We start from the raw sequence: 27,509 nt of genomic DNA on the forward strand, positions 1-27,509 counted from the left end.
ACCAAGTTGTACATAAACAAGAACATTTATACACTTCTAGTGAGAATATAAATTTACACACCACTTAGGATTTCAATTTAAAAATATCTTGTTATTTTGAAGATGCACATACACGAAATTCCAGTAATCTTATTTACAAATTTAGTCTAGGGCAGTGTCAGCATACTACAGCCCATGGGAAAGAAGCTGTCAGCTGCCTATATTTGAAAACAGAGTTTTATTGGAACATAGCCATGCTCATTCATTTATGCAATCTATGGTTGCTTTCACATTGCAGTGGCAGAGTTGGATAGTTGTGATGCTAACCATATGGCCCACAAATTCTAAAATGTTTATTGACTAACACTTAATGGAAAAAATTTGCTGACCTCTGTTCTAGAGTAACTCTTCTTATACCTTTGTATTACAAGTGTTGAACAAGAATATTTGTAGCAATATTGCTTGTGACGGTGACAAATTGTAAATAAGAAAAATAAGGATGAGGAAAAACGATGATGATATTGTGAAGTTTGTCTTCCAATATAATACTATAAAGCAGTGAAAATGAATCAAAGGGCTAGATATATTGCCATGAGTAAACCTCAGCAAAGTAGCTAAAAGATGCAAGTGACAGAAAAATATACAAGGTATGATACTGTGTATATGAATGTTTAAAATGTGACACACTGTATATATGTGTGTGTGTGTGTGTGTGTGTGTGTGTGTGTATGTACTAAATGTGAAAGTACATGTATGGGAATGGTGTACACTAAACTCAAGATACTTATTTCCTCAGGGACTAGGGGGCTGTGATTGAGAAGGGATAAACAGAAGAGGAAGGGCTTCAATAAGATTTTTGATGACATTTCTGCTAGGTGATGGTTACAAGATGTTTGTAATATTCTTTATACTCTTGTGTATGTCTGAAAAACAAAAAGAAAATAGAACACAAATGAAAGACATGGTCCCTTTCTTGAAGATTTATAAGCTATTTGGGAGGCAAAGAAGCACATGTATAATTGCAATAGATGATCTTGAAAGAATGAAGGGCTCTATAGAAATACAAAGAGAGCTGGCTATGTTTTTTTGCAGGTGTTCAAGGGACTGAGGCAGGTGGAGAACTTGCTCTATTTGAGGAATGTCAAGGATTGGGGATTGTTACAGTTGCCTAGAGCATAACATGAGTTTGCATGGTGAGGGTGGGAGAAAAAAGACTCAAACTATGTTAGATAGATTGGCAGGGCACACCTAGGACAATGTGAGCCCTCAAAGATAAATAAGAATTCTGGAAACAATTTTTAAGAAACTTAAATAATTCAACAAGTAAAACCAAGCAACCTCATTAAAAAGTGGGCAAAAGACATGAACAGACACTGCATAAAAGAAGACATACTAGCAGCCAACAAACAGATGAAAAAATGCTTCACATCACCAATCATCAGAGAAACGGAAATCAAAACCACAATGAGATACTATCTTATATCAGTCAGAATGGCCATCATTAAAACGTTAGGAAAAAAAAAAACAGATGCGGACTAAAGTGAATACTTACACACTGTTGCTGGGAATGTAAGTTAGTTCAGCCACTGTGGAAAGCAGTCTGGAGATTTCTCAAAGAACTTAAAACAGACCTACCATGCAACCCAGCAATCGCATTACTGGTTATATATCTCAAAAGAAAATGAATCGTTTTACCAAAAAGACACATGCATGCATATGTTCATTGCAGCACTATTCACGATAGCAAAGACATGGAATTAATTTAGATGCCCATCAATGACAGATTGGATAAAGAAAATTCGATTCATGTACACTATGGGATGTTAGGAAGCCTTAAAAGAGAACAAAATCTTGCGCTCTGCAGCAACATGGATGCAGCTGGAAGCCATTATCCTAAGCAAATCGACGCAGTAACAGAAAATCAAATAATGCATGTTCTCACTTATAAGTGGGAGCTAAACATTGGGTACTCATGGACATAAAGATGACAGCGATAGACACTGGGGATTGCTAGAGCAGGGAGGGAGGAGGACAAGGGTTGGAAAACTAACTATTGGGTAATATGCTAACTCTCTGGATGATAGTATCCCAAACTTCAGCATCACACAATATGCTCATGTAACAAACCTGCACATATGCCCCCATATCTAAAATAAAAGTTGAAGTTATTAAAAAATAAAATAAATAAGTAAAATACATCATTAAAATGTAAAAAAAAAATCACTTGCAACTTCCTGTTTGTAAATTTTAAGTATCTCCTATGTGATTGACCTCCAGAAAATGACTGTCATATCAATAGCTTCTGAAACAGATAAAACATATCCTCATCTTACAGAAGTGAAATATAGAATTTGAAGTTTTATAAAAAGTTTTAAAATTCATTAATTTTGCCTGGAAAAGTAACCAAGAATCATATGCAGTCACATTAGGCTAGTATTTGAGGAATCCCAGTTAAAAAAGAAATACTTACATGAAACTTGCAGTGCAAGGACTCATCTCTTTGTTCATTATTCTTTTAATTTTAGAGTTCCATTTAATGTTTAGAGTTAAGCATTAAAAAAGATAACTAGATGATAGTGAGCTCACGCTTACTAGGTTATACAATATTCCCTTAAGGATTAACAGCCCAGAGCCTCTGTTCATTTGCTACTCACATGCCATTACCTAGGATTTTCACTTGTTAGTATCATCACAGTTTCAAGTTTTGAGGGATCACTGGGATTCATGTATTTGATTCAGATTTGTACAAATGATTTTCTATTTTATAGTATATGACCTTTTTATCTGTTCTTTTTTGCAAACATTAATTTAGTAAAATTGCTATCGCTGCATTGTTTATTTTCAAACATGTAATGACTATGGTTTTGTGCTCAAAGGACAGTTTCTGAATTTCAAATATCAGGTGTGTAACTGAACATTTCAATTATTTATAGTATGTTTATACAAATATACACTGACAAAAAATTAATATCCAATGGATTGTAAATAGTATTCACAATTGTGCATTGTATGTCTCATTTAAAATGTGTACGTTACCTTAAGAATGATAGGGTAAAGATAGAGAGAGAGGTAAAGAGAGAGAGAGAGAAAGAAAGAGAGTTTCACCTAAGTTAAAATTTGGAGAAAAATAATAGAGGACATGATCACTAGTGGTTCTGTAACAATATTTTAAAGTACATTTTAACATAAGGGAGTTTATCTGCAAGATAGTCATAATTTAAGTATTCTAAAAACTTGTAAGGTGCTTGTATTACAACTAATGTCATAAATAAACTTTATTGAAATTATCTCCTAAGACAGTCTTGCTAACAATATGATGTTCTCACCATTTTTTAGGATTAAAAAATAAATATGATAATTTACAGTTTCTTTGGCAACAGGAGATGATGATTCATACAGATCTGACAGTGTGCTTAAGTGTTGTGTTTTTTTTAATTTTTTAATTTTTCTTTTTAATTTTTTCTGTTATGTTTTTTCTTTTTAATTTTTAAAATTTTTATTTATTTATTTATTTATTTATTTATTTATTTATTTGCTACTGGGAAAGCTGCCTACTCATTTTTTCTTGAAATAGGCTACTTAAAATAATTCAACCAGACCCTGCTCAAGCTTATCCCCTCTCCAAGCAGCTCTAAACTACAGGATGTAGTGGAGCAGTTTGACTGAGACCTTGTTCAACTAAAAGAGGCCAAAGTGAATTTACTTCTTCTTTTCAGAAGAATATATAGCTAATAGTATACACAGACGTACTTTATCCCATTGTATGTGGCAACATGTATTGATAAGCCAAAGGAGTAATCTTTCTGATTAAAAATGTTTTCCTTTCAATATAGCTCTGTTTAAATTAATTAGAATATTATTTTGGAATTTTATAGTGTCTTGTGTCTACAACATTTACTATTTTCAAAAAAATTCTATTTTTTATTTCAGGAATATACAATTGATGTTTTCTTTCGACAAAAATGGAAAGATGAACGTTTAAAATTTAAAGGTCCTATGAATATCCTTCGACTAAACAATTTAATGGCTAGCAAAATCTGGACTCCAGATACCTTTTTTCACAATGGGAAAAAATCAGTAGCTCATAATATGACAATGCCAAATAAGTTGCTTCGAATTCAGGATGATGGGACTCTGCTGTATACCATGAGGTATGTTTTTAGGTTTGATGTGATGTATTTATATACTGAGAAATTTTCATGTATTAAACAACCAGCCAATCTAGCTGTCAAGTATTAACAAAAGTTGAGTGTTTTCTAACAGATTATTGAAGTACCCATAATATGCTTTGCAAATGCTTTGATTTAAAAAACTATATAAAATAGTATTTATGAGTTTGAGTCTCATCTTAGTTCTTTAAATGTTAAGAATTGCTTTTATTATTATGAATTGATGTTTTTCATTATTCTTCACATGACATTTTTATTAAGTACATTTTTAATAATGATTTGAATTTTATTTTATCAACATACAATTTTAATATCTTATCAGATATCCCATCAAAATTTTTCTTATTTCAAAGTAAGACTTTATTTATTTATTCATTTATTGAGGCGGAGACTTGCTCTATCACCCAGGCTGGAGTGTAGTGATGCAATCTCGACTCACTTCAACCTCCGCTTCCTGGGTTGTAGTGATTCTCCTGTCTCAGCCTCCCAAGTAGCTGATACTACAGGCACGTGCTACCATGCCAGGCTAGTTTTTGTATTTTTAGTAGAGACAGTGTTTCACCATGTTGGCCAGGCTGGCCCCGAACTCCTGGCATCAAGTGATCCACCCACCTCGGCATCCCAAAGTGCTGGGATTACAGGCGTGAGCCTCCACGCTCAGCCTAATTTAATATTTTAATTCTCCCTATGAAGTTACTCCAAAGAAAAAATAACTTTAATTTAAATTCAGAGAGAAAGCTTTATTTAATAAGGCTTACAAGTATATTGGATACCATAAACATGTACTAGATTGAACCATATGAAATTGCCATTTTGTAACTCAAAAAGTATCCTATAGCATTGTTTATATGATTTAAACTGTAATAAAATTTTCTTGCAGAATAAATAGTTGTTGATCCTAAAACCTATTACATCTTAAGCATATTCATGAATTAATTTTGTAAAATAAGTTACCTGTATTATGTAAGAAAAAAATCACAAATCTAGTAAGATTATGTGGAATGTAAAGTTAAAATGTTTCATAAAAGATTTAAAACAGACATCTAACATCAGCATTATATATAGACAGAAACACGTATTCCAGTTATTTGATGTGTTGTCATTTCATAAGATAAGGGTTAGATTTCGGTTATGAAAGTTATTTAAGAAGGGACAACAATACAGTCCTATGCTATTTCTGATCTTTAAAGAAAAAAATTCTTGAGGACTCATTACTAAATGTTCATTGCCTAAATGGAAGTGCTAGCTAGGCTTTCTGCCTCTGTCTCTCCCTTTGAATCTTGCAATATATTCAGATGCAATGCCCCTGTTGACTTTGTACATTGATCATTTCTATTAATTAAGGCAATGAGTAAAACTTCAGGGTTTAAATAAAATGCAGGCACAGGACATATATAATTTTGGAATATATTGTCTAAGGTTCTATTTAAACATTTTCTTAGAATTTAAGCCATAACAAATTATGGTCACATTTGCTTTGCTCATTATAACAGATTTCTCTATAAATTTTATTTAGTACCTGCTATATCCACTTTGTCTTTACATGAAATGGAATAGTTCGAAGTTTGCATTATATCAAATTTTCTATGAGTACTCTTTGTTGTAATCATGTAGATACAGAAAAATATATATTTAACATTCGTAATTTGTGTTTATAATTTAGCCAACAATCTAAACTTGATAAAGTTATTTCTAGGAAATACATCTGTATATGTATTTATATCTAGCACTATATGTATAGCTGTGAATATATATGCAGTATACAGTATCAATTCACAATTCACATATGTTGAAGGGAGCTCCTCTGAACTAATATTGAATCCTTTGATCAGTTTTGCTCTGTGTTTGTTGATGAGATAATGGAGAAAATAGCATTCTTTTAATGACAGAGATTTTTTTTGGTCCTTAAGATTTCAAGTGTTAATAGTGAGCTTAATGAGAAAAGAGCCCTTTAAAATGCATATGTAATTTCTTCACTTCTTAAGAAACTAAAATGGCTAAAGTATATTTTTAATTATTATTTTCAGTTATACTGAGAATTTGTATACACCAATGTCTTCCGAGGGATCACCTAAACATGAATGAACAAACGATTATTTAAATATGAATGAGCCTAATGCTGTGATTAAGGCTCTACCTCTATCGAGTCTGTTAACAGTAATGACGAGTGATTTTTCTTGACTTACCAATATACTTAAACAAATAGTGAAATTTTGACTTTTAGGCTTACAGTTCAAGCTGAATGCCCAATGCACTTGGAGGATTTCCCAATGGATGCTCATTCATGTCCTCTGAAATTTGGCAGCTGTAAGTACAGGGATGAAGTTACATGTTTTGGGTCAATATATCAGGGAAAGTCAGCAGCACTGCTCAATTGTCTAGTTTTTTTCTCAAATTATGAGATGATTGACAATTGTCAATAAGATATGGACGTAAAAGCCATGCTAATTGTCCTTAAGGAACATCTCTCAAATATTATTATAATTTAATCATGGTGTTAAACAATTATTACTTATTTTTACTACTATGTGTTTTAGTACATGTGTAAAATTAGACCAGGAGTTCCTTGAAGGTTAGGACTGTAATTTACCTTCTTTTTCAAGTGCTAGAATATTAAAAACTCAAATGTTTCTTTTTCATCAACTAAGAATGAATTGGAAAGGATAGATTCTATAAAGTGGCAATCAGCCTGTTGCAAATGACATGCACAGAAGCTTAGTTTGTGTCATTGTCTTCTACTGTAACTAATGGAAGGATTTCTTTTTTATTTCTTAAATTAAAGGAGATAATGTAGCTGCATTGCTACATTCTGGCACCTTCTATGTACATAGGACATTTCAGAAAAGGGTCTGTGCAGTTGGCTCTTCTTTAGGTCAGAGGGGTTATATCTTGTATGTCAAGCAGAAGCATTCATACTTCCAGAATAATTGAAAAGGAGGAAGGTCAAATCATCTCCCTAGGCCCACACGACATTCTGGGTAGGTTCAGCATAAATCCATGAACACAGCTGAGCAGCCTCCCTCTTGTGTGACGGTGTCCTATTGCCTGACCTTTTTAGAGACTGTGCTCTTTTTGGCACCCTCATCTTTGTCCCTTCTGAATAGCTTTTGACTTTTTCTTCTCTGTTGAATAGAAATACAGTACTCTCACCTGATTAAAACTATGTATTGCTGAATAGTATGCCTTCTCCTCACAAACTGTATCAAGCAAAAGAAAACGGAAGAATGGTGGCTTACATGAATGCAAAACCCTCTAATTATTTTGATGATCATACTTTTGTGGTACAAGAACTGCAATCTTGTTTGTTCTTGCAAAAGGTGTCAGGTCTCAATTTTCTTTGAGAATCTCCTCTTTATTTAACTACAAAGCCTTCTTTTATTGTCATGGAAACCATAACTTCAGTATCGGCATTTCTTCCAACATTATTTAAGATAGTCAATCATGTTATACGATGTAAACATGATGCTGAGAAAACCACAGCAGATGCAGCAGAGAAGGACTTATTTCCATTACATAAGAGGCATTATAGAAAAAATTGAAAAGCCTTGATACCAAAGAAAAGATTAATTCAAGATGTAATCATGTTGTAAAAAGGACTTTTTTTTTTTCAGTTGACAAGGTGTTGTCATTAAGGCATCAAATATAAATGATGTGATGGATGTCTCGATTCTGAAAATGAAATAAGCACACTTGAAAATATTTAAATGAAATTTAAAAATCTCTTATACTGCATCTACAGAGTGCAGAAATATCGCATGCTTGAGCATATAGTTTTCTGTACCCAGAGGGAGCTATGAGCAACAAATAAAGTTTGCTGCTAGGCATTTTTTGTTTAAGTAATTAGCACTAATTTCGTTTTCTTCACATTTATTTTCTGACACTCTGAATAAACAATTTTTATGTTATTTTATTGTCTTTGCCTGTAGTAGTGCTTGATACATAAGTATTAAAAGTATGGACACCAGTGTGGAGTAATATACAAGCCAAGCCATAGCTGACAATGTTGGCATAACAAAGTTTGGCAGAAGCAGCTGTGACTTTTTCTTCTACTCATTTATTCCTTCCTTACTTGAAAGCCCTCTTCTTCCCTACCCCCACTCCACAAAAGGATTGTATTTCAGGAACTTCGTCAGTGTCCTCAATCAAAAGAAGCATTTTTTTTTTCTGTGTGCTTACAATTTTAAATTCAGTCTTGTTTTGTTTTATTCCTATTACCGCATACCTTTAAATTTTTCCTTGTTGTTTAACTTGATTTTAGAATTTCTGAATGAAAGTCTAGGGATATTCTATTCATTAATCCAAAAGAAGCTGTAAATTGTCTTTCAGATTAAAAATTGACAGCTAAAAATAATTTTGAAGTATTTTTCCTGGTAACCAAATATTAAGAATCAGTTGGTATACATCTGCTTAATGCAACATAGGACTCAAAAATGGGTTAATTAACACAAACAAGATTATTTAATGGCAGCTTAATTTACAAGTGGAATTTATAATGAATTTTGTAAAACTTTCTCTCCTTTTATACTTTATTGAGAAACATTATTATGACCTCTCGGCTTATATGTGTGTTAATGTATATAACTCCCTCTCTTCGGGAGAGGCTTTAATCTGCTTTGCATAAATTTCTGCTGCATTATTTTCACCAGACACAAAATCTCAAAACTATATTCTTATCTAAATAATGAAGTGCAGTAACTGCTTTTTCAAAAGACATGTGAAGAATCGTCACTTTCTTTAATAAACTCTTGAGCTTTTCTCTAGATTTCCATCTTCCATAGCAGTAAAGAACATAGTTAAAATATTATGACTTAATTTATTAATCTAGTAAGAGTGAATTGAGACTTTTTCTTCTGTCTATCAGGCACTGTAGCAGGTCCTGGAAGTACAGACATGAATCAGACAGAGTCACTGCCTATCAGTACCTCATTAGTGCCTTAAAAATGTCATCTCTTTTATAGGGTTTCATTTTTTCTTATTTATGTTTAAAAGAAACATTATAATTCAAGAGTGATGTCGTTCTGCTAAAAAAAAAACTTCATAATTTATTGACGACTACAGAGTATTGTGAGGCCCTTCCAACGTAAAGTAGATCATTTGATGTATCTTTTTGTTAAATTCTGTGCCATTTGAAATTTTATTGAAGAGAGCGCCAGAATATGTATTCATGGGGGAAACAAAACAAGCCACTTGATCTACAAATGAGTTGCTAGTTATTCACATTAGTAGTGTTGTTGTTTAATGTTCTCGGTGTAATCAATCATTAATGGTTAATGAATTGAAATTACTTAATTAGAAAACTAAACCTTAGAATAATTAAAATTCATTCATATCAAATCATATGAACATTTCTCTATTAAAAGTATATACATATATAAATATACATATACATTTTTAGAATCCTATTTCAAAAATTGCTTCACATAATATAATTTAATTGTGAATGTAGGTGACTATATATGTAGTGATAATGGTGTTTCACTGATACTAACATTTAGTATCAACATTCAGAAAACCAGACAACATTGCTGTTAGACAATGCCAGGTATGTCATTAAAAAACACAAACTCATAATCATTTACTCTATTGTTACTGATGGTTGAGTGGAAGTTGATTTGCGATCACAGACTTTAGATCAATTTCAGAACCAGAGTCACCACAGTATGGTGCTATTAAAGCTAGGAAAGTTATAGATTGCAGAGAATGAGATTTCCAGTGTCCTAGAGAGCTGGAGGTAGAACTGTTGCCAGAGACAACTGGCCCTTTCTCTCCCTTAATTGGTAACGTGACTGTGATGCTGAGTTTTGCTCAAGAACTAGGGGTAACTACATCTCTAAACATTCTCATGGGTAAAGGTGCGTAGAAGTTCTTCAGAAGGTCAGTAGTATACAAAGAATTACCTGTTACTCAACTGTGGAGGGACTCTGCCTACATGGAGAGGCTATCTGTTCCCCAGTGGGGCATAGAGGGGTAAGAAAATACCACTGCCAGAGAAAGGCTAAGACCAGATATGTTGCCTGCATGCCATCTCTGAAGTCATTTTACTTCTGCTAATTTCTGCATCCTTGGCCAATAAATCAGGAAGTTATGTCTGATCTGGTTGCAGTTTTTCCTCTTCCTGCCAATCCATAGTTTAACTGGGATGCTATGAATGTGTAGGCTAGTGATATCTGTGTGCATTGATTCATTTAAAAACGAGCATGATTTTAAAAGGATTTGCAACTTGATGCAAGTATAGCATTATTATTTATCTTATATGTTCTATAATAATTACTTTTTATTCTAATGAAATGCATTGTATTATGATAGCTAACTCATTTAACTCTTAACTAGGCTACATTTATGTCCAAAAATTAATATAATTTTGAATTTTCATTTTTATCTTATGAGTGATTGGTATTTATAAATAAGCTAAACGGCTTATTTTACCACAGTGTCTTCATATGCTACCTTTGGCCTAAAGGAGATGTTATAATCATCTAAGGGCCCAGTGATTATAACAGACTCTAACAAGAAATTTGCTCTTCACCTTTCAAAGTGGTTGCAATGAATATACTGTCATGGTCATGATCATCTCTTTTGGTCTACTTCATAACTCTCATATTGAAGTAAATTCAAATGAGACATTTTTGCCCTAAATGTGATGTTTAACTATTAATATTGAAAGTATATAGTGATTGTATGAAATACACAACCGTTCGTGTAGCACTAGATTGATGATTCTTATTAAAATGCTTAAAATATTTTTTCTGATTTCCTATAGATGCATATACCACTTCAGAGGTCACTTATATTTGGACTTACAATGCATCTGATTCAGTACAGGTTGCTCCTGATGGCTCTAGGTTAAATCAATACGACCTGCTGGGCCAATCAATTGGAAAGGAGACAATTAAATCCAGTACAGGTTAGTAAAATTAGTCTTTAAAAAAGCTGGTGCCTAAGAATATTAATAGGTTAAAGGACTTGGAAGTGTGTCAGATTGCTTAAAATCTTTTGCTCTTGAGGTCCAAGAACTAGCAGCATAGGCTGTGCTTGGGAGCTTGTTTTTTTTTTTTTTTTTTATACTTTAAGTTTTAGGGTACATGTGCACAACGTGCAGGTTAGTTACATATGCATACATGTGCCATGTTGGTGTGCTGCACCCATCAACTCGTCATTTAACATTAGGTATATCTCCTAATGCTATCCCTCCCCCTTCCCCCCACCCCACAACAGGCCCCAGTGTGTGATGTTCCCCTTCCTGTGTCCATGTGTTCTCATTGTTCAATTCCCACCTATGAGTGAGAACATGTGGTGTTTGGTTTTTTGTCCTTGGCGATAGTTTGCTGAGAATGATGGTTTCCAGCTTTTTAGACATTTGGAATCTTAGGCCCCACTCCTTATTAAATCAGAATCTACGTTTTAACAAGATTCAAAGATTAATAGTTGCATTGAAGTTTGAGAAACACTGGCCTAAAATGCACTATGTATTTGCAACATATGTGTCTTCTCAGAGTAGTAAATTTTAATTTTTACCTTCTGACAAATGATTTTTTTTTTATTTGAGACAGAGTCTTGCTTTGTCACCAGGCTGGAGTGCAGTGGCATGATCTGGGCTCACTGCAACCTCCACTTCCTGGGCTCAAGTGATCTCCTGCCTCAGCCTCCCGAGTAGCTGGGACTATAGGCGCACCACCACGCTGAGCTAATTTTTGTATTTTTAGTAGAGACGGGGTTTCACTTTGTTGGCCAGGATGGTCTCGATCTCCTGACCTCATGATCAGCCTGCCTCGGCCTCCCAAAGTGCTGGGATTACAGACGTGAGCCAGCGCGCCCGGCCAACAAGTGATAATTTCTTTAGTTTTCTATTTTTTCACCCCTATTCTAGATAATTTATGACTATTCAACTTTTGATGTTGATAATTACTACAGGCCTGTGTGGAAAGCTGATTCCCTCTCTGAGGGCTGCCTTCATTTAAAAAAATAAATAAATAAATAAAAATTAAAAGACAAAAAAAAAATAAACCAAAAAAACCCCAGCTGTGTGGACTAATTATTTTACATTTTGGCAATAATTAAAACCCAGGGAGCAGAAAGGAAGGTAGATATGAGGATTAGATAGAAGTGACTGAAGCAAATTAGCACAGACATATAACAGTGAGAAATTCAGAACTGGCAACAGGGTTAAAAGTGGGAAAATGTGGGCCAGAAGATCAGTCTTGTAGATGTGGCCAGACATCAATACTTTTGGAGCCAGAGAGCACTGAGTTAGAACAATCAAAAACAGAGACGAGGTTTATACCAGTGGGAATGAAGGGCCTAACCAAGTAAAATAAACTGTTGGCAGAGAGCATTTATGAATTCTGAATTCCTTTGGTCAATAAGCATGACTTAGAGAGGAAAACAAATACAAATTGAACATCTCTAATTTGAAAATCTAAAATCCAAAATGCTCCAAATTAAAAAAAAAAAAAAAACTTTTTGAGTGCTGACAGGATGCTCAAAGGACATGCTCATTAGATCATGTTAGATTTTATATATTTTGATTAGGGATGCTCAATTTGTAATAATGTAAATTTTTCAAAATCTGAAAAATCCAAACCCTGAAACACTTCTAGTTCCATGTATTTTACATTAAGAGGTACTTAATCTGTACCATATCATGGGACGTGAGCTGCAAGTTTCTTAATACTAAAATTTTCTTCTAAACACTCATGCTATGCTAAGGAGGCTTTTAAAAGTGATATAAATTTCCTGACATGTATGTGATATATTATTTTTTTAAAAATCAGTTTTTGTTCTACCTCTGATCCCTTCTATTTCCTAAATGTTCAAACTATTGACTATTACTCCTTGAGCTTCTTAAATTTTTCTTCCAGGTGAATACACTGTAATGACAGCTCATTTCCACTTGAAAAGAAAAATTGGGTATTTTGTGATTCAAACCTATCTGCCTTGCATCATGACTGTCATTCTCTCCCAAGTTTCATTCTGGCTTAACAGAGAATCTGTGCCTGCAAGAACTGTGTTTGGTGAGTGAATACACACTTTGCAGTACAGCACATTATGTTTCATAGCATACTTTCAAAAACATTATCTCTCTTGATCCTCAAACTAATTATTTGTAGTAGGTGGGGCGGGGAGTATTGTTTTTGTCTTATAGGTGAGGAAGTAGGCTCAGAGTGGTAACATAGTGCTACACTGTTAATAAGGGATATAAGGAAAGAAAAGTACTCAAATATTCTTAAAACACACTTAGTCTTCTTTCTGTTAAATCATACTGCTGTTCAACATTTATCTGTACTATATTTACATAAGGTGAATTTTCTTTCTTTTTTTTTGCTCAAAAAATGATAGCTCTTTATTGTTGCTATGATCAAACACCTACTATGTATTTTCGATAAGCACTAAGGATACAGAAATAAATAAGGCACGGGGCCTGCCTTAAAGAGGCATTTAGACAGATTTATAGGCCAAGAAATACAATGATGTGTTCTAGTCACCATTACAGAAGTCAGCACAAGGTAAAATAGGGGCTGAAGGAAGAAAGTTGGGGGAAAGTTTATAAAAGTCTTTAGGAGGAGATGGCTGTGAACCAAATGCTAGTGAATAGGTACCTCCCAAGAAGAACAAGAAAGAGGGTTCTCTAGGCAGAAAGAGCAGTTTGAGCAAAGCAGGAGAAGTGCAGTAGCCCATCATATTTACATGTGAGCAGCTTGGCACATATAAGCCAGGAGAAGAACAGGTGGAAAAAGGTATGGTAAGAAAGACGGGAGGGGATTATTCAAAATGTATTTTCCCTAGAATAGCATTTTGGAGCCCCCTATAAGGAGAATTTTCTTAGAAATTTTAATTTACAGTCTCACTACCATATTTCTAGGCTTTCTATATTTTTCTGTTGTTTTTAGATGAAGAGTGATGATCTTAAAACTTTAAGTTAGAAACAGAGGTAGAAAGGGAGGGAGGAAGAGAGACCTCATTCAATTTTACTAGAGTGTTTGATTTTCTTGAATAAAACTAGGGAGGGGAATTTTTAAATTTAGAGTAATGGAATTCCATATAGCTAGACTTTATATGTTTATTTTGGTTTTGTTTTGAGATTACTAAAGATATTAGTACTTTAAATGAGAGAGAGAGGTTAGTGCAATGCCTCATGCCTGTAGTCCTAGCACGTTAGAGGCCAAGAAGGGAGGATCTCTTGAGACCAGGAGTTGGAGACCAGTCTGGGCAATATAGCAAGACCCTGTCTCTCTAAAAATAATTAGCCAAGCTTGGTGGCACACCTATAGTTGCCACTACTTGGGAGGCTGAGGCAGGAGGATCGCTTGAACGTGGGAGATTGAGGCTATCGTGAGCTATGATCATGCCGTTGCACTCCAGCCCGAGTGACAGAGAAAGACTATGTCTCAAAAAAAAAAAAAGAATAAAATGAAAAGGAGTGGTATATTATTCATTCCATGAGTTTATTTAATAACAAACTTCATTTTCTTGATTGAAACTATGCAGAGGAATTTGCTTACTGCTTTTTGGATATATAGATATATGAATTGGGCCAAGCACGTTTTGTAACAAAGTAGATTACCTTTTTGTGTTTGGTCCACTCATTCATTTAAGAAAGTTTTATTGAGGACTTATTTTGTTAGATACTGTACCAGGCCCTAGAGATGCAAATATGGTAAAATATAGTCAGTGAATTCAATTACTTGGTATAGTGGATGGCACCATATAACCAGGAAGGGTAATAAGGTAAAGGTCTTGTAAAAGAGGCGTAGACAAGTTATAGAAAACAACAGCATGGATCCTTCCTAGAGCTGAGTAAGTGGCTGAGTTACCATTTGAGCTGAGACTTGGAAGATGAGTAGGAGTTTCCCAGGCAGATGAGATGGGGCAAGAATCCTAGCTCAAAAGAATAGATTGTGCAGTGACATTAAGGGATGAAAGACAATGGCATGTTCATTGAAAGGGAGCTGTTTCAGTGGCAGTGGAGATATAGATAGAAAATAGTTTGAGGCCTAGATGAGAAGGGCCTTATAGGTCATCGTAATAAAATGTACTTTTATCTTAACGGGTTATAGCAAGTCACTATGGTGTTTTGGACCATAACATGTCTAAACCTGTCAGAACAATGCCTAGCATTTAATACATGGTATATAATTGTTAGCCGTTCTTTTTCAAAACCATTTTGTTGAGGTTGATTGACATGTAAAAACCTGTACATATTTAATGTATACAACTCTTTGAATTTGGGGAATAGAATACATCTGTGAAACTATCACCACCATCAAAGGTATAGATGTATTCACTACCTCCTCAAATTTTTTCCCACCTTCTTTATTATTATTGAGTTGAGTGAAGGGAGGGAGGGTAAGGATACTTAACATAAGATCTACCCTCACTGCAAATTTTAAGAAGACAATACATTGTTGTTAGCTATAGTCCCATGCTATATAGTAGATCTCCAGATCTAATTTATCTTGTGTAACTAAAGCTATTATTCTTATTGTTAATCTGATCCTACTTGTATTCTAGAAAGATATGACATATTTGCAGAGGATGAATTGAAAAATATAAATTACAAGAGGTAGGGGAAAAGTTAAGAGGCTACTAAAATAGTTCACATGAGAAATTATTAGGCTATTTTAAAAGAAGACAGTATAAAAAGGAAGAAAGAAAAGGATCAAAAGATGTTTGAGGGAGAGTATCAATGGATTTGGTGAACATATATAACAATTATAGAAAAAAGAATAATTTAGGCTAACATGTAGAATTTTTCTTGGATAATTTAAGTGGATAGTGTTGCTATTAATAAAATAAAAAATGAAGACAGAGGGCAAATAGGAAAACTGATTGTAGTTTGAGTTATGTGTATTTTGATGTTCCTTATAGTATCAATTTGATGTTCAGTAGACAATAGAAATAAGTATCTGGAACACAGATGAATAGAAGAAACTATTGATAAATATGACAATCGTAAGTGACAAGATGATAGAACTTATAAGTCTAGAACTTGTCTCCAAGAAAAATTAGGTGGGTGAATATGAGATTAGAGGACAGAATCTTTAAAAATCCTAAAATTGCAGAATAAAAAGGAACTAATTGGAATGACCAGAAAATAAGGAAGGAAACCAGGGGATGACAATTTTCTAAAAGGAAAAGATGTTAATTTCAACATCTCAAAACGCGCGCACACACACACACAGATCCATACTGAATATATGATATCAAATGTGTACCAATAAGTCTAAAATGCATTGAATGAATTTGACTAGTAGAAAGTTACTGATGGTCAGGAATTAAATTAGTAAAGTTGCTTTGGAGTGAAATAGGATTGAAGTGGAAATAAGAAATGAGAAAGGAAAAAAGCTGAGCATATAATAAATTTGGAAGAAAAAGATTAAGACAGCTATACAGAAAGGTGAGTTATTGTTATCATTATTATTATTAATACATAATTATTAACATGAAAATTTGAACAACATGGGGAACTACTTTATAATAAGCCACATGCTATTCATGTTGCATACTTCTTTACTTACTATTTTTCCAATGAAGTAGATTATAATATCTCTTTTCTAAGGAGGAAAGAAATGAGACTCTACAGTTTTAGGTATCTCGTCTAAGACCTTAAAGCAGAGCTTCACTCCAAGGCTTAAGTTCATTAAACTACATATACTGCTGTCATGACTGTCCTTTAAGGGGGAGGGATCAAGAAAGAGTAAGGAAATTGAACATATCTATAGAAGAGGGAAGAATTTCAGATGAACAGGTACCTAAAGAAAATACTTGTAATGTGGTTGGGTAGACAAAAAAAAAAAAAAAAAAAAAAAAAGAAAGAAAGAAATCCAATTCTCCAACATGTAATAAGCAACGCAAAGCAGACTTTGTTGGTACTTTCCTCTTTCCAAATTTTTGTCTGGCTGTTTAACAAACACATTTTTTTTTTCAATCTTGGAAATATGCTTTTAATTATTACACTATTGGAGGAACAAGTTTGCTTAGAGACTATGCCACTAACTATAAACATGATTCAAATGGTAAATAACCTCAAGATACTATAGTGAGTTAAAATTGCAACCAAGTTGTGTAAGATTAATAATAAAACTGTTTTGCAGACCACATTTGATGGGAAAATTTTAGAAAGAACTAAACAAACACAACATGCATCAGAAATAAAGGAGTAAGAAGAGGAGTGAATGAAGAGGATAGTAAAAAGAGTAATTTTTAAAAAGTGTATGCACCTATATAAATTTTTTTAAAATTCAGGAATAAAAATTTTAAATTAGGATATGTCTGCCAAACCAAATTTAACTTAGGGTTATAAGCATTTGCTTGTTATTACAATGTCATTCATGTTTCCTTTGTACTAATATTACATATGCTTATGATCTATTTATTCCATTTTATTACAGAATATTTGAAGCTCAGTGAACAAAAAGGTGATATTTTTATGAGTCAAAATTGAATTATATAGAATATAATTCTAATAATCATAAACATATGATTCTAATAATCATATAATATATGTATAATATATGATCTTTTAAAAGCTGTGCATTTAAGACATAATATGCCCTCACTATATTTAGCAATTAAATCTAGGTATTATACTAGAATTTTATAGAAAATTCCAAGATAATAATGGTCTACAATTTTAGTTGATACACAGTTTTCAATGTGAGTCACATACAATATATTAATAAAATATCTTCACCTGTTAGTGCCCTAAATATTTCTAAAAAAGCTCCCCTTCCATTGTTCTCTTATGATGTTTTATAAATGCCTATATCATGGCACAAATTAAATTTCATTATGGTAATTTTTCATACATGCATTTCTCATTCTTCAGACTGACAGTTTCTACACACAGTTATTAACATAGAGCCTGGGACATTCTAAGTGCTATAAAATATATGATAAATAAATAACGGATAAGTGGGTGGAGGAACAATAAAGTGATCTATAGCAATGGACAATCTCTCCAAATTAAACTCTCTAAATGAACGATATCAAAAAATTAGAACAAGTTCAATTCTAAGCATCATCAAATGCGTTTCCACTATTGTGAGTACAATAAAACAAAACAAAGCCCACATACACCCATGCATATACAGAACTGTAAAGATTGTCTCTGTAAGAAAAATATATGTTAAGAGTTTTAAAAGAACACATAGGAAATGTAAACTAAGAACATTAATAAAAAGATGAGCACAACTACACAAAGATAATCTTGGAATAGTAAAATTGGGAAACAAGAAAACACAGAATAGACAGTGATAGAAAAATAATTACAACCCAAAAACAGCAATTACACATTCCTCTCAAATGAACCATGAAACATTTGTTAGAATAGAACTGATATTAGGCTATAAGGAATTCTCAATAAATTTTAGAAGGTCGAAATAATACAAAGCCTCTTCTCTCAACACACTGGAATAAAGCTAGAAATAACTGTAGAATGAAAACTGGAAATTTTACCAATATGTGGAAATCAAACAACACACTCTTAAACAACAAATGGATTAAATAATAAATCACATGGGAAATTATAAAATACTTTGAGGGAAATTAAAATGAAAACACACCATACCAAAACTTACGAGATGCAGTGAAGTCAAAGCTCAAAGGAAAATTTGTAGCTATAAATGCCTACATTAAAAAATATGGAAGATCTCAAATAAATAACTTAACACTCTAAAGGAATAAAAACATAAGGACAAACTGAACCCAAAGACAGTAGAAGAAATGAAATAATAAAGATTAGAGCAAAGGTAAATGAAATGTAGAATAAAAGAAAATGTCATCAACAAGACCAAAGGTTGGTTCTTAGAAAATATCTGCAGAATTAGACAAATCTTTAGTTAGACTACCTCAGAAAAAGAGAGAAAACTCAAAAACTAAAATCAGAAAGTAGGGACATTACTAGGGATTATTAATAATGATATCACACCAACAAATTAGATAATTGTATTAGGGTTCTCTAGAGTGTATATATCAGTTCTCCATATATATATGGGATTTCATTAAGTAGTATTAACTCACATGAACACAAGGTCCCACAATAGGCCAACTGCAAGCTGAGGAGCAAGGAGAGCCAGTCTGAGTCCCAAAGCTGAAGAACTTAGAGTCTGATGTTTGAGGACAGGAAGCATCCAGCACAGGAGAAAGATGTAGGCTAGGAGGCTAAGCCAGTCTAATCTTTCCACGTTTTTTTGCCTGCTTTATATTCTGGCTGCACTGGCAGCTGATTAGATGGTTTCTACCCATATTAAGGGTGGATCTGACTCTCCCAGTCCACTGAATCAAATGTTAATCTCCTTTGGCAACACCCTCACGGACACACCCAGGATCAATACTTTGCATCCTTCAATCCAATCAAATTGACACTCAGTATTAACCATGACAGGTCCACCGCTTGTCAACTTGATGCAATACACATCTCCTGAGATCATACATAGTCTTCAAATAAAGACAATAATAAGGTCATAATTACACCTAAGGTAATACAACTATCTTTCGTACAACTGGAAATGCACCAATCCCCAACCCAAATGCCAATACATCAAGTTAACAATATGAGGTCAATAAATCTTGTGCAGCATGAAAAACGAAAATGAGAACAAAATGAAGACATTTTCTTTGTACAGGTGTATACATGCACAAACATTTTTAACAAACGAAAGAGGAAATGGTCATGACAATTAAGTCCTTGTGTCTGCAACTGGCCAAGTGGTCATAGTTGGTGTTGATGACTACCTTCTTCTATTACCCATCCTGTATTTCCTTTGCCTTCAGCAAGCACCTCAGAAGTTTTTTTTTGTTTGTTTTTTGTTTTTTTCCCCTGATAGAGTAATCCAAACCTTCATTCCTGAAGTGGCTGGGCCATTTGTAGTCCTGGATTGGGTTGTTATAGTTTCCCATTGACCTTAATCACAGGGCATGGTAATATTAAGAGCACCATAATGGATCTGCTGTATTACATGCATGCTCTTCCTTACCTCTCCTATGGAGTAGTAGACTGATTTCATCTTGATAGACCCCAGCCAATAATGTACCTCCCTTCTTATTCTGTTGACTTAAAGATAGCAGGAACCCAAAGTGTCCAGGTGGCAATCTTAACTTCTAGTTCAAAGGAATCATTGATGTTTCCTCTGGTGCCAGCATTCCTCCCTCTGGAACTAAGATCTCTAGGCCAGCAGAACATAATGTCATGGGAACAGGAAGCAAAAATTTTGCTAATGGATCACTAGGAGTGATGGTGAGTGGTGCCACTTCTACTTCCACCCCTTGATCCTGGACCTACGAATCCTGGCTATAGGCAAAACAGTATCATATATGAGATGCTGATTCAGAGCATACACGGCCTTCTGGAGAACTTTGCCCCAGCCCTGCAAAGTATTGTCACCTAGTTGGCTTTGTAATTGTGACTTCAAAAGGTCATTCCACCATTCTATCAATCCAGCTGCTTCAGGATGATGGGGAACATGGTATAAACAATGAATTCCATGAGCATGAACCCACTGTCTCACTTATTTAGCCATAAAGTGAATGCTTTGGTGAGAGACAATGCTGTGTGGAATACCATAATGGTGGATAAGGCATTCCATGAGTCCATAGATGATAGTCTTGGCAGAAGCATTGCGTGCAGGATAGGCAAACCCATATCCGGCATAAGTGTCCATTCAAGTGAGAACAAACATCTGCCCTTTCCATGATGGAAGAGGTCCATTAAAATCAAACTGCCACCAGGTAGCTGGGCTGATCACCCCAAGGAATGGTGCCACATCGAGGGCTCAGAGCTAGTCTCTGCTGCTGGCAAATTGGGTACCCAGCAGTGGCTGTAGCCAGGTCAGCCTTGGTGAGTGGAAGTCCATGTTGCTGAGCCCATGCATAAGCTCCATCCCTGCCACCATGGCCACATTGTCCATGGACCCATTGGGCAATGACAGGGGTGGCTGAGGAAAGAGGCTGGGTGGTGTCCATAGACAAGATCATCATATCCACTTCATTATTAAAGTCCTCTTCTGCTGAGGTCACCCATTGGTGAGCACTCACTTGGAATAAAAATATCTTCACAGTTTTTAACCACTCAGAGGGGTCCATCCACATACTTCTTCCTCAAATTTCTTTGTCACCAATTTTCCAATCATGCTTCTTCCAAGTCCTTGACCATCCAGCCAAACCATTAGCTACAGCCTATGAATCAGTATATAATTGCACATCTGGCCAGTTTTCCTTCCATGCAAAGTGCACAACCAGATGCACAGTTCGAAGTTCTGCCTGCTGGAAAGATCTCCCTTCACTGCTGTCCTTCAGGGATGTCCTAGAACTTGGGCTGCAGTGCTGCAGCTGTCCACTTTTAAGTGGTGCCTGCATATCATGCAGAACCATCTGTGAACCAGGCCTAAGTCTTCTCTTCCTTTGTCAACTGATCATAGGGAACTCCCCATGAGGCCATCAGTGCAGAGAGAAGGCAGGGTAGCAGGAGTGGAAACCATGGGCATTTGAGTCACTTCCTCATGTAATTTACTTGTGCCTTCAGGACCAGCTTGAGCCTGATCACATACATATCACTTCCATCTGATGATCGAGTGCTGCTGTGCATGACCCAGTTTATGGCTAGATGGGTCAGAAAGCACCCGGTTCATTATAGTTCAGGTTGCATGGTGAATTGATGACCCATAGTCGAATGTTCATGTTCTACCAAAGCCCAGTAATGGGCCAAGAGCTGTCTCTCAAAAAAAAAGAGTAGTTATCTGCAGAAGATGGCAGGAGCTTTTCTCCAAAATCTTAGAGATGTCCATTGGGGTTCACCTATGGGGGTCTGCCAGAGGCTCCAAACAGCATCCGTATCTGCCCCTGACACCTCAAGCATCATTGGATCTGCTAGGTCATATGGCCCAAGTGGCAGAGCAGCTTACACAGAAGCCTGGACCTGTTGCAGACCCTTCTTCTGTTCTGGATGCCATTCAAAACTGGCAGCCTTTCAGGTCACTCAATAAATGGGATGGAGTGACACACCTAAATGAGGAATGTGTTGTCTCCAAAATCTAAATAGGTCCACTGAGCAATGTGCCTCTTTCTTGGTTGTAGGAGGGGCCAAATGCAGCAACTTGTCCTTCACCTTAGAAGGAATATCTCAAAATACTGGACCCCTAGAAATTTTACTGAGGTAGAAGTGCCCTGAATTTTAGTTGGATTTATTTTTCATCCTCTGGCACACAAGCAAGTTCAGTGTATTTGCTACTTCTTGGTTGCTGGTTGCAATCAGCATAGTGTAATCAATATAATGGACCAGTGTGATATCTTGTGGAAGCCAAAGTGATTAGTTTCTGTCTGAATAAGATTTTGACACATAGCCAGAGAGCTGATATACCCCTGATGTAGGAAAGTAAAGGGGTGTTGCTGGCCTTGCCAGCTGAAGGCAAATTGCTTCTGGTGGGCCTTATGGACAAGAATGGAGAAAAAGGCATTTGCTGAGTCAATGGCTGCATACCAGGTACCAGGAGATGTGTTAATTTGTTCAAGCAATGAAACCACATCTGGTACAGCAGCTGCAATTGGAGTCATCGCTTAGTTAAGCTTATGATAATCCACTGTCATTCTCCAAGATCCATCTGTCTTCTGCAAAGGCCAAATAGGAGACTTGAATGGGGATGTGGTGAAAGTCACCACCCCTGCATTTTTCAAGTCCTTGATGGTGGCACTAATCTCAGCAGTTCCTCCAGGGATGCGATATTGTTTTTGATTTACATTTTTCTAGGTAGAGGCAGCTCTAATGGCTTACATTTGGTCTTTTCCACCATAATAGTGTTCACCCTACCAGTCAGGGAGCCAATGTGTGGGTTCTGCCAGCTGCAAAGTATGTCTGTGCCAATTACACATTCTGGCAATAGAGAAATGACCACAGGATGAGTCTAGGGCCTGACTGGACCAACTGTAGTCAGACATCAGTTAAAACTCCATTAATTCCCTGACCTCCATAAGCCCCTACTTTATCTGGAGGACCACAGTGACGTTTTGGATCCTCTGGAACCAATGTCAACTCAGAGCCAGTGTCCAGTAGTCCCTGAAATGTCTGATTATTTGCCTTTCTCCAGTGCACAGCTCCCCTGATAAAAGGTCTCCTTGAGGAAGAATGGGAGAAAGATTAATGGCATGAATTGTCGGTAGTGTGGTGGGGTCCCTTCTCAAGGGGACCCCCCTTCATTCAAGGGGTTCTGGCTCTGTAAACTGGCTTAAGTCTGGAAACTGATTGAGGCACCATGATTCTCTGTTTTTATAATTCCAAATTAGTCTTTTGTCCATTCAACTTGAAAGTTTTCTCCTTATATAAACTAAATAGGAATGCAGTAGGCTTTCTATAAATTTCACTTATAGAGACACCATGATTAATTAGCCAATGCCAGAGCTCTACACGATTCAGACTATTCTGATAGCTGTTGTGCCTCTGCTGTCCATTACAGTAGCTCCACCCACCTTGTCTTTGAGGGTTGAGTGCCACTACTTTACCCCTGCCAACTTGGGATCCAATTATTCCCATTATATTTAAGTTTTGTAGTTGAGTGACTGCAATTGTCACTGTTAGATCTGACATACAGAGAAGAGCAATTACAGGGCTCTTCAAAGATGGAGGTGCTGCTCTCACAAATCTATTTTGCAAAGCATTGGTCAAGGGTATATCTTCTAGGCCCTCCCAGCTGGGATGAGTAGGTCTAAAGTGAGTAATCCACTCCACCATCCCAATCTCCCTAAGCCTTTGGATCCCTTCCTCTGCATTAAACCAAGAGAGATCAGGCATTTCCAGCTCACTCACAGTGGGCCATCTTTTAACTTATATTTCAGCTAAACAATCAAATAAACTCTTAGAACCTTTTTTAACTCCCTGAGCTGCAACATTAAATGCAGAATCTCTACTTAGTGCGCCCAAATCGACAAATTCAGCCTGATCCAAATCTGTTTCTTCCACCATTATCCCATTCATCAGAGTTTACAAGCTCAGTGTTCTCAGCTTCCTCAGGGTCCTCCTACACATCTTCATTCCAAGTTGTAGTGTCCCATTCTTTTCTAATTAATGTCCTCACTTTAACAGTAGACACCTGGTGAGGCTGCACATGCACCTTTCGTTGCAGGTCAGCCACTTGCATGATAAGAGCTTGTGTCTGATTTTTCACCATTTCAGCTCTTCGTCTACAGGAGATAAGACTCTCACTCAGGGCAATCTTAGCGGATTTGAGGCTCAGTATCTGCTTGTAAGCCCGGAGTTAGAATCCCTGAGTTCATCATTTGTTTTTCATCACTTTGTCCAGTGAACTTAGGAGCAGCCAACCAACTTCTTTATGTTTCTTGGTTCTCCACATTTAGTCAAAGGTATTATGTGTAGAATCCCTAAAGTCCTTGCCTCTCTCTAGCCATGAATCAGGAGTGTCAAATGCTTTCATTTGGCGTAACTCTCTAAACAGTTCATGCCAAGGATCATCAGTGTTCTCCATACTATTAGAAGTACAGTCCTCAGCATTTTGAGGTCTAATTATATTAAACAGTCAACTCCAGAAATCCAAAAACCAATGAAAGAACTGCATCCTTAATATTCTATTTCTCTATAAACACTCCTGGCACAAAAGTCTGTATTAGTCAGGGTTCTCTAGAGGGACAGAACTAATAGGAGATATATATATATATATATATATATATATACACACATATACATATATATGTGTATATATATGTATGTGTTTATTAATAGTATTAACTCACATGATCACAAGTCAGAAGGTCACACAATAGGCTGTCTGCAAGCTGAGGAGCAATGAAGCCAGTCTGAGACCCAAAGCTGAAGAACTTGGGGTGCGAAATTTGAGGGCAGACAGCGTTCAGCCTGGGCGAAATATATAGGCTGGGAGGCTAAGCCAGGCTAGTCTTTTCACGTTTTTCTGCCTGCTTTTTAATCCAGCCATGCTGGCAGTTGATTAGATCTTGCCTACCTAGATTAATGGTGGGTCTGCCTTTCCCAGCCCACTGACTCAAATGTTAATCTCCTTTGGCAACACCCTCACAGACGCACCCAGGATCAATACTTTGCATCCTTCAATCCAGTCAAGTTGACACTCAGTAACAACCATCACAATAATCTTGGACACATTCCTAGAAAAATACATTCCTAGTAATGGACACATTCCTAGAAAAACACAAATTAACAATCCTGACTAAAAAGTATAGAAAAACTCAACAGACCTATTGTAAGTGAAGAATTTCCATAAGTAAGCAAAAACCTTCCAACAACAACAAGTCTAGAACCAGAGGGCTAATATTTGTTTAATTCTACCAAATATTTTTAGAAGAATTAACACCAATCATCTCCAAACTCCTCCAAAAAATCGAAGTTTAAAGAACACTTTCTAACTCATTCTGTGTGACTAGAGTTACCATCATACCAAAAACAGACAAAGATACCTCAAGAAAACTATATACTAATATCCATTATGAATATAGATGCAAAATTCCTTAACAAAACACAAGCAATGTAAATCCAACCACACATTAAAAGATTATACACCAAGACCAGTGGAACTTAGATAAACAAGGGTGGATCAACATAAGAAAGGCAATCAATATACTATACCACATTAATGTAATATTTCAAAAGGAATAACAAATGCCAAAAAACACAAAACTTATAGTTTATCAGGAATTTGTCACATAGTCACAAATTAATTTAGAGAAGTGACATATCTGAAAGGTCACTTCTCTCCCATTAATTTCCTTTATGTTTTTCATTACTATATAATTATTCCTTGAAACTGTATTCCTGTATTATATATATGCCAAAATAAACCAAAGTAAAAATTACTAGAGCTTAAAAACAATTTTAACGATATTGTAGAATGCAAGATCAATGCACAAAAATCAGTTTGATTCTTTACATCAGAAGTGAAAAATTCAAAAGAAATTTAAGAAAATAATATCATTTATAATAATATCCCAAAGAATAAAATTCCTAAAACTAAATTTAACCAAAAAGGTGAAAGACTTGTCCACTGAAAACTACAAATCATTGCTGAAAGAAAATATAAAAGATCTAATTAAATAGAAAGACATTCTACGTTAAGAGATTGGAAGATTTAATACTGTTAAAACAGCAATAATCTCAAAAGAGATCTACAGATTCAGTTTAATACGTGTAGAAAATTCAATGGCTTTTTTTTTCCAGAAATTCAAAAACTAGTTCTCAAATTTATATGGAATCAAAAGGAGCCTGAAAAAACCTAAACAACATTGAAAATTTAAGACAAAACTGGTATACTCAGGCCGGGTGCGGTGGCTCGCGTCTGCAATCCCAGCACTATGGGAGGCTGAGGCGGGCGGATCACGAGGTCAGGAGATCAAGACCATGGTGAAACCCCGTCTCTACTAAAAAAAAATACAAAAAATGAGCCGGGCACGGTGGCGGGCGCCTGTAATCCCAGCTACTCTGGAGGCTGAGGCAGGAGAATGGCGTGAACCCGGGAGGCGGGGCTTGCAGTGAGCCGAGATCGCGCCACCGCACTCCAGCCTGGGCGACAGAGCCCGACTCAGTCTCAAAAAAAAAAAAAAAAAAAAAATTACAAATAAATAAATAAATAAATAAACTGGTATACTCAACACTTTCCAATCTGACAACCTACTACAAAGCTACAGTAATCAAAACAGCCTGGTGCTGGCATAAGAACAGACACATAGATCAATGGAATAGAATTGAGAGCCCAGAAACAAACCCAAACATGTACGGACAATTGATTTTCTTAGTTTTTAATGTAACTTTTATTTACGTTCAGGGGAATAGTGCAGGTGTGTTATACAGGTACACTTGTGTCATGGGGGTTTGTTGAGCAGATTATTTCATTACCCAGGCATTAAGCCTAGTACCTATTCGTTATTTTTTCCTGTTCCTCTCCCTCCTCCCACCCTCTACCCTTGGAAAGGCCCCAGTGTGTATTGTTCCTCCCTATGTGTCCATGTGTCCTCATCATTTAGCTCCCACTTATAAGTGAGAATATGCAGTGTTTGGTTTTCTATTCCTGCATTAATTTGCTAAGTATAATGACCTCCAGATCCACCCATGTTCCTGCAAAGGACGTGATCTCATTCTTTTTTATAGCTGTGTAGTATTCCATGGTGTATATTTACCACATTTTCTTAGTCTACCATTTGTGGGCATTTAAGTTGATTCCATGTCTTTGCTATTGCTACTAGTGCTGCAATGAACATGCACAGGCATGCGTCTTTACAATAGAATAATTTATATTCCTTTGGGTATATACCCAGTAATGAGCTTACGGGACAAATGGTATTTCTATTTTTAGGACTTTAAGGAATCACCACACTGTATTCTACAATGGTTGAACT

The 27,509-nt window shown here is 35.7% G+C and overlaps 1 protein-coding gene across 18 annotated transcripts in view; it reads left to right on the forward strand.

Annotated features, from left to right (window-relative positions):
• The window catches only part of GABRA2 (gamma-aminobutyric acid type A receptor subunit alpha2), a 150,943-nt gene that overhangs the window by 77,668 nt on the left and 45,766 nt on the right, over window positions 1-27,509 (forward strand). For all 18 annotated transcript variants that reach the window (XM_016951809.4, XM_054683173.2, XM_063809662.1 and 15 more), the window contains 4 exons: window positions 3,910-4,130; window positions 6,373-6,455; window positions 10,909-11,052; window positions 13,007-13,159. In XM_016951809.4, coding sequence (XP_016807298.1) covers window positions 3,910-4,130; window positions 6,373-6,455; window positions 10,909-11,052; window positions 13,007-13,159 — 601 coding nt within the window. The remainder of the gene's footprint in view (window positions 1-3,909; window positions 4,131-6,372; window positions 6,456-10,908; window positions 11,053-13,006; window positions 13,160-27,509) is intronic.

This window comes from Pan troglodytes, chromosome 3, assembly GCF_028858775.2.
Source record: "Pan troglodytes isolate AG18354 chromosome 3, NHGRI_mPanTro3-v2.0_pri, whole genome shotgun sequence".
In the NCBI taxonomy this organism is placed as follows: domain Eukaryota; kingdom Metazoa; phylum Chordata; class Mammalia; order Primates; family Hominidae; genus Pan; species Pan troglodytes.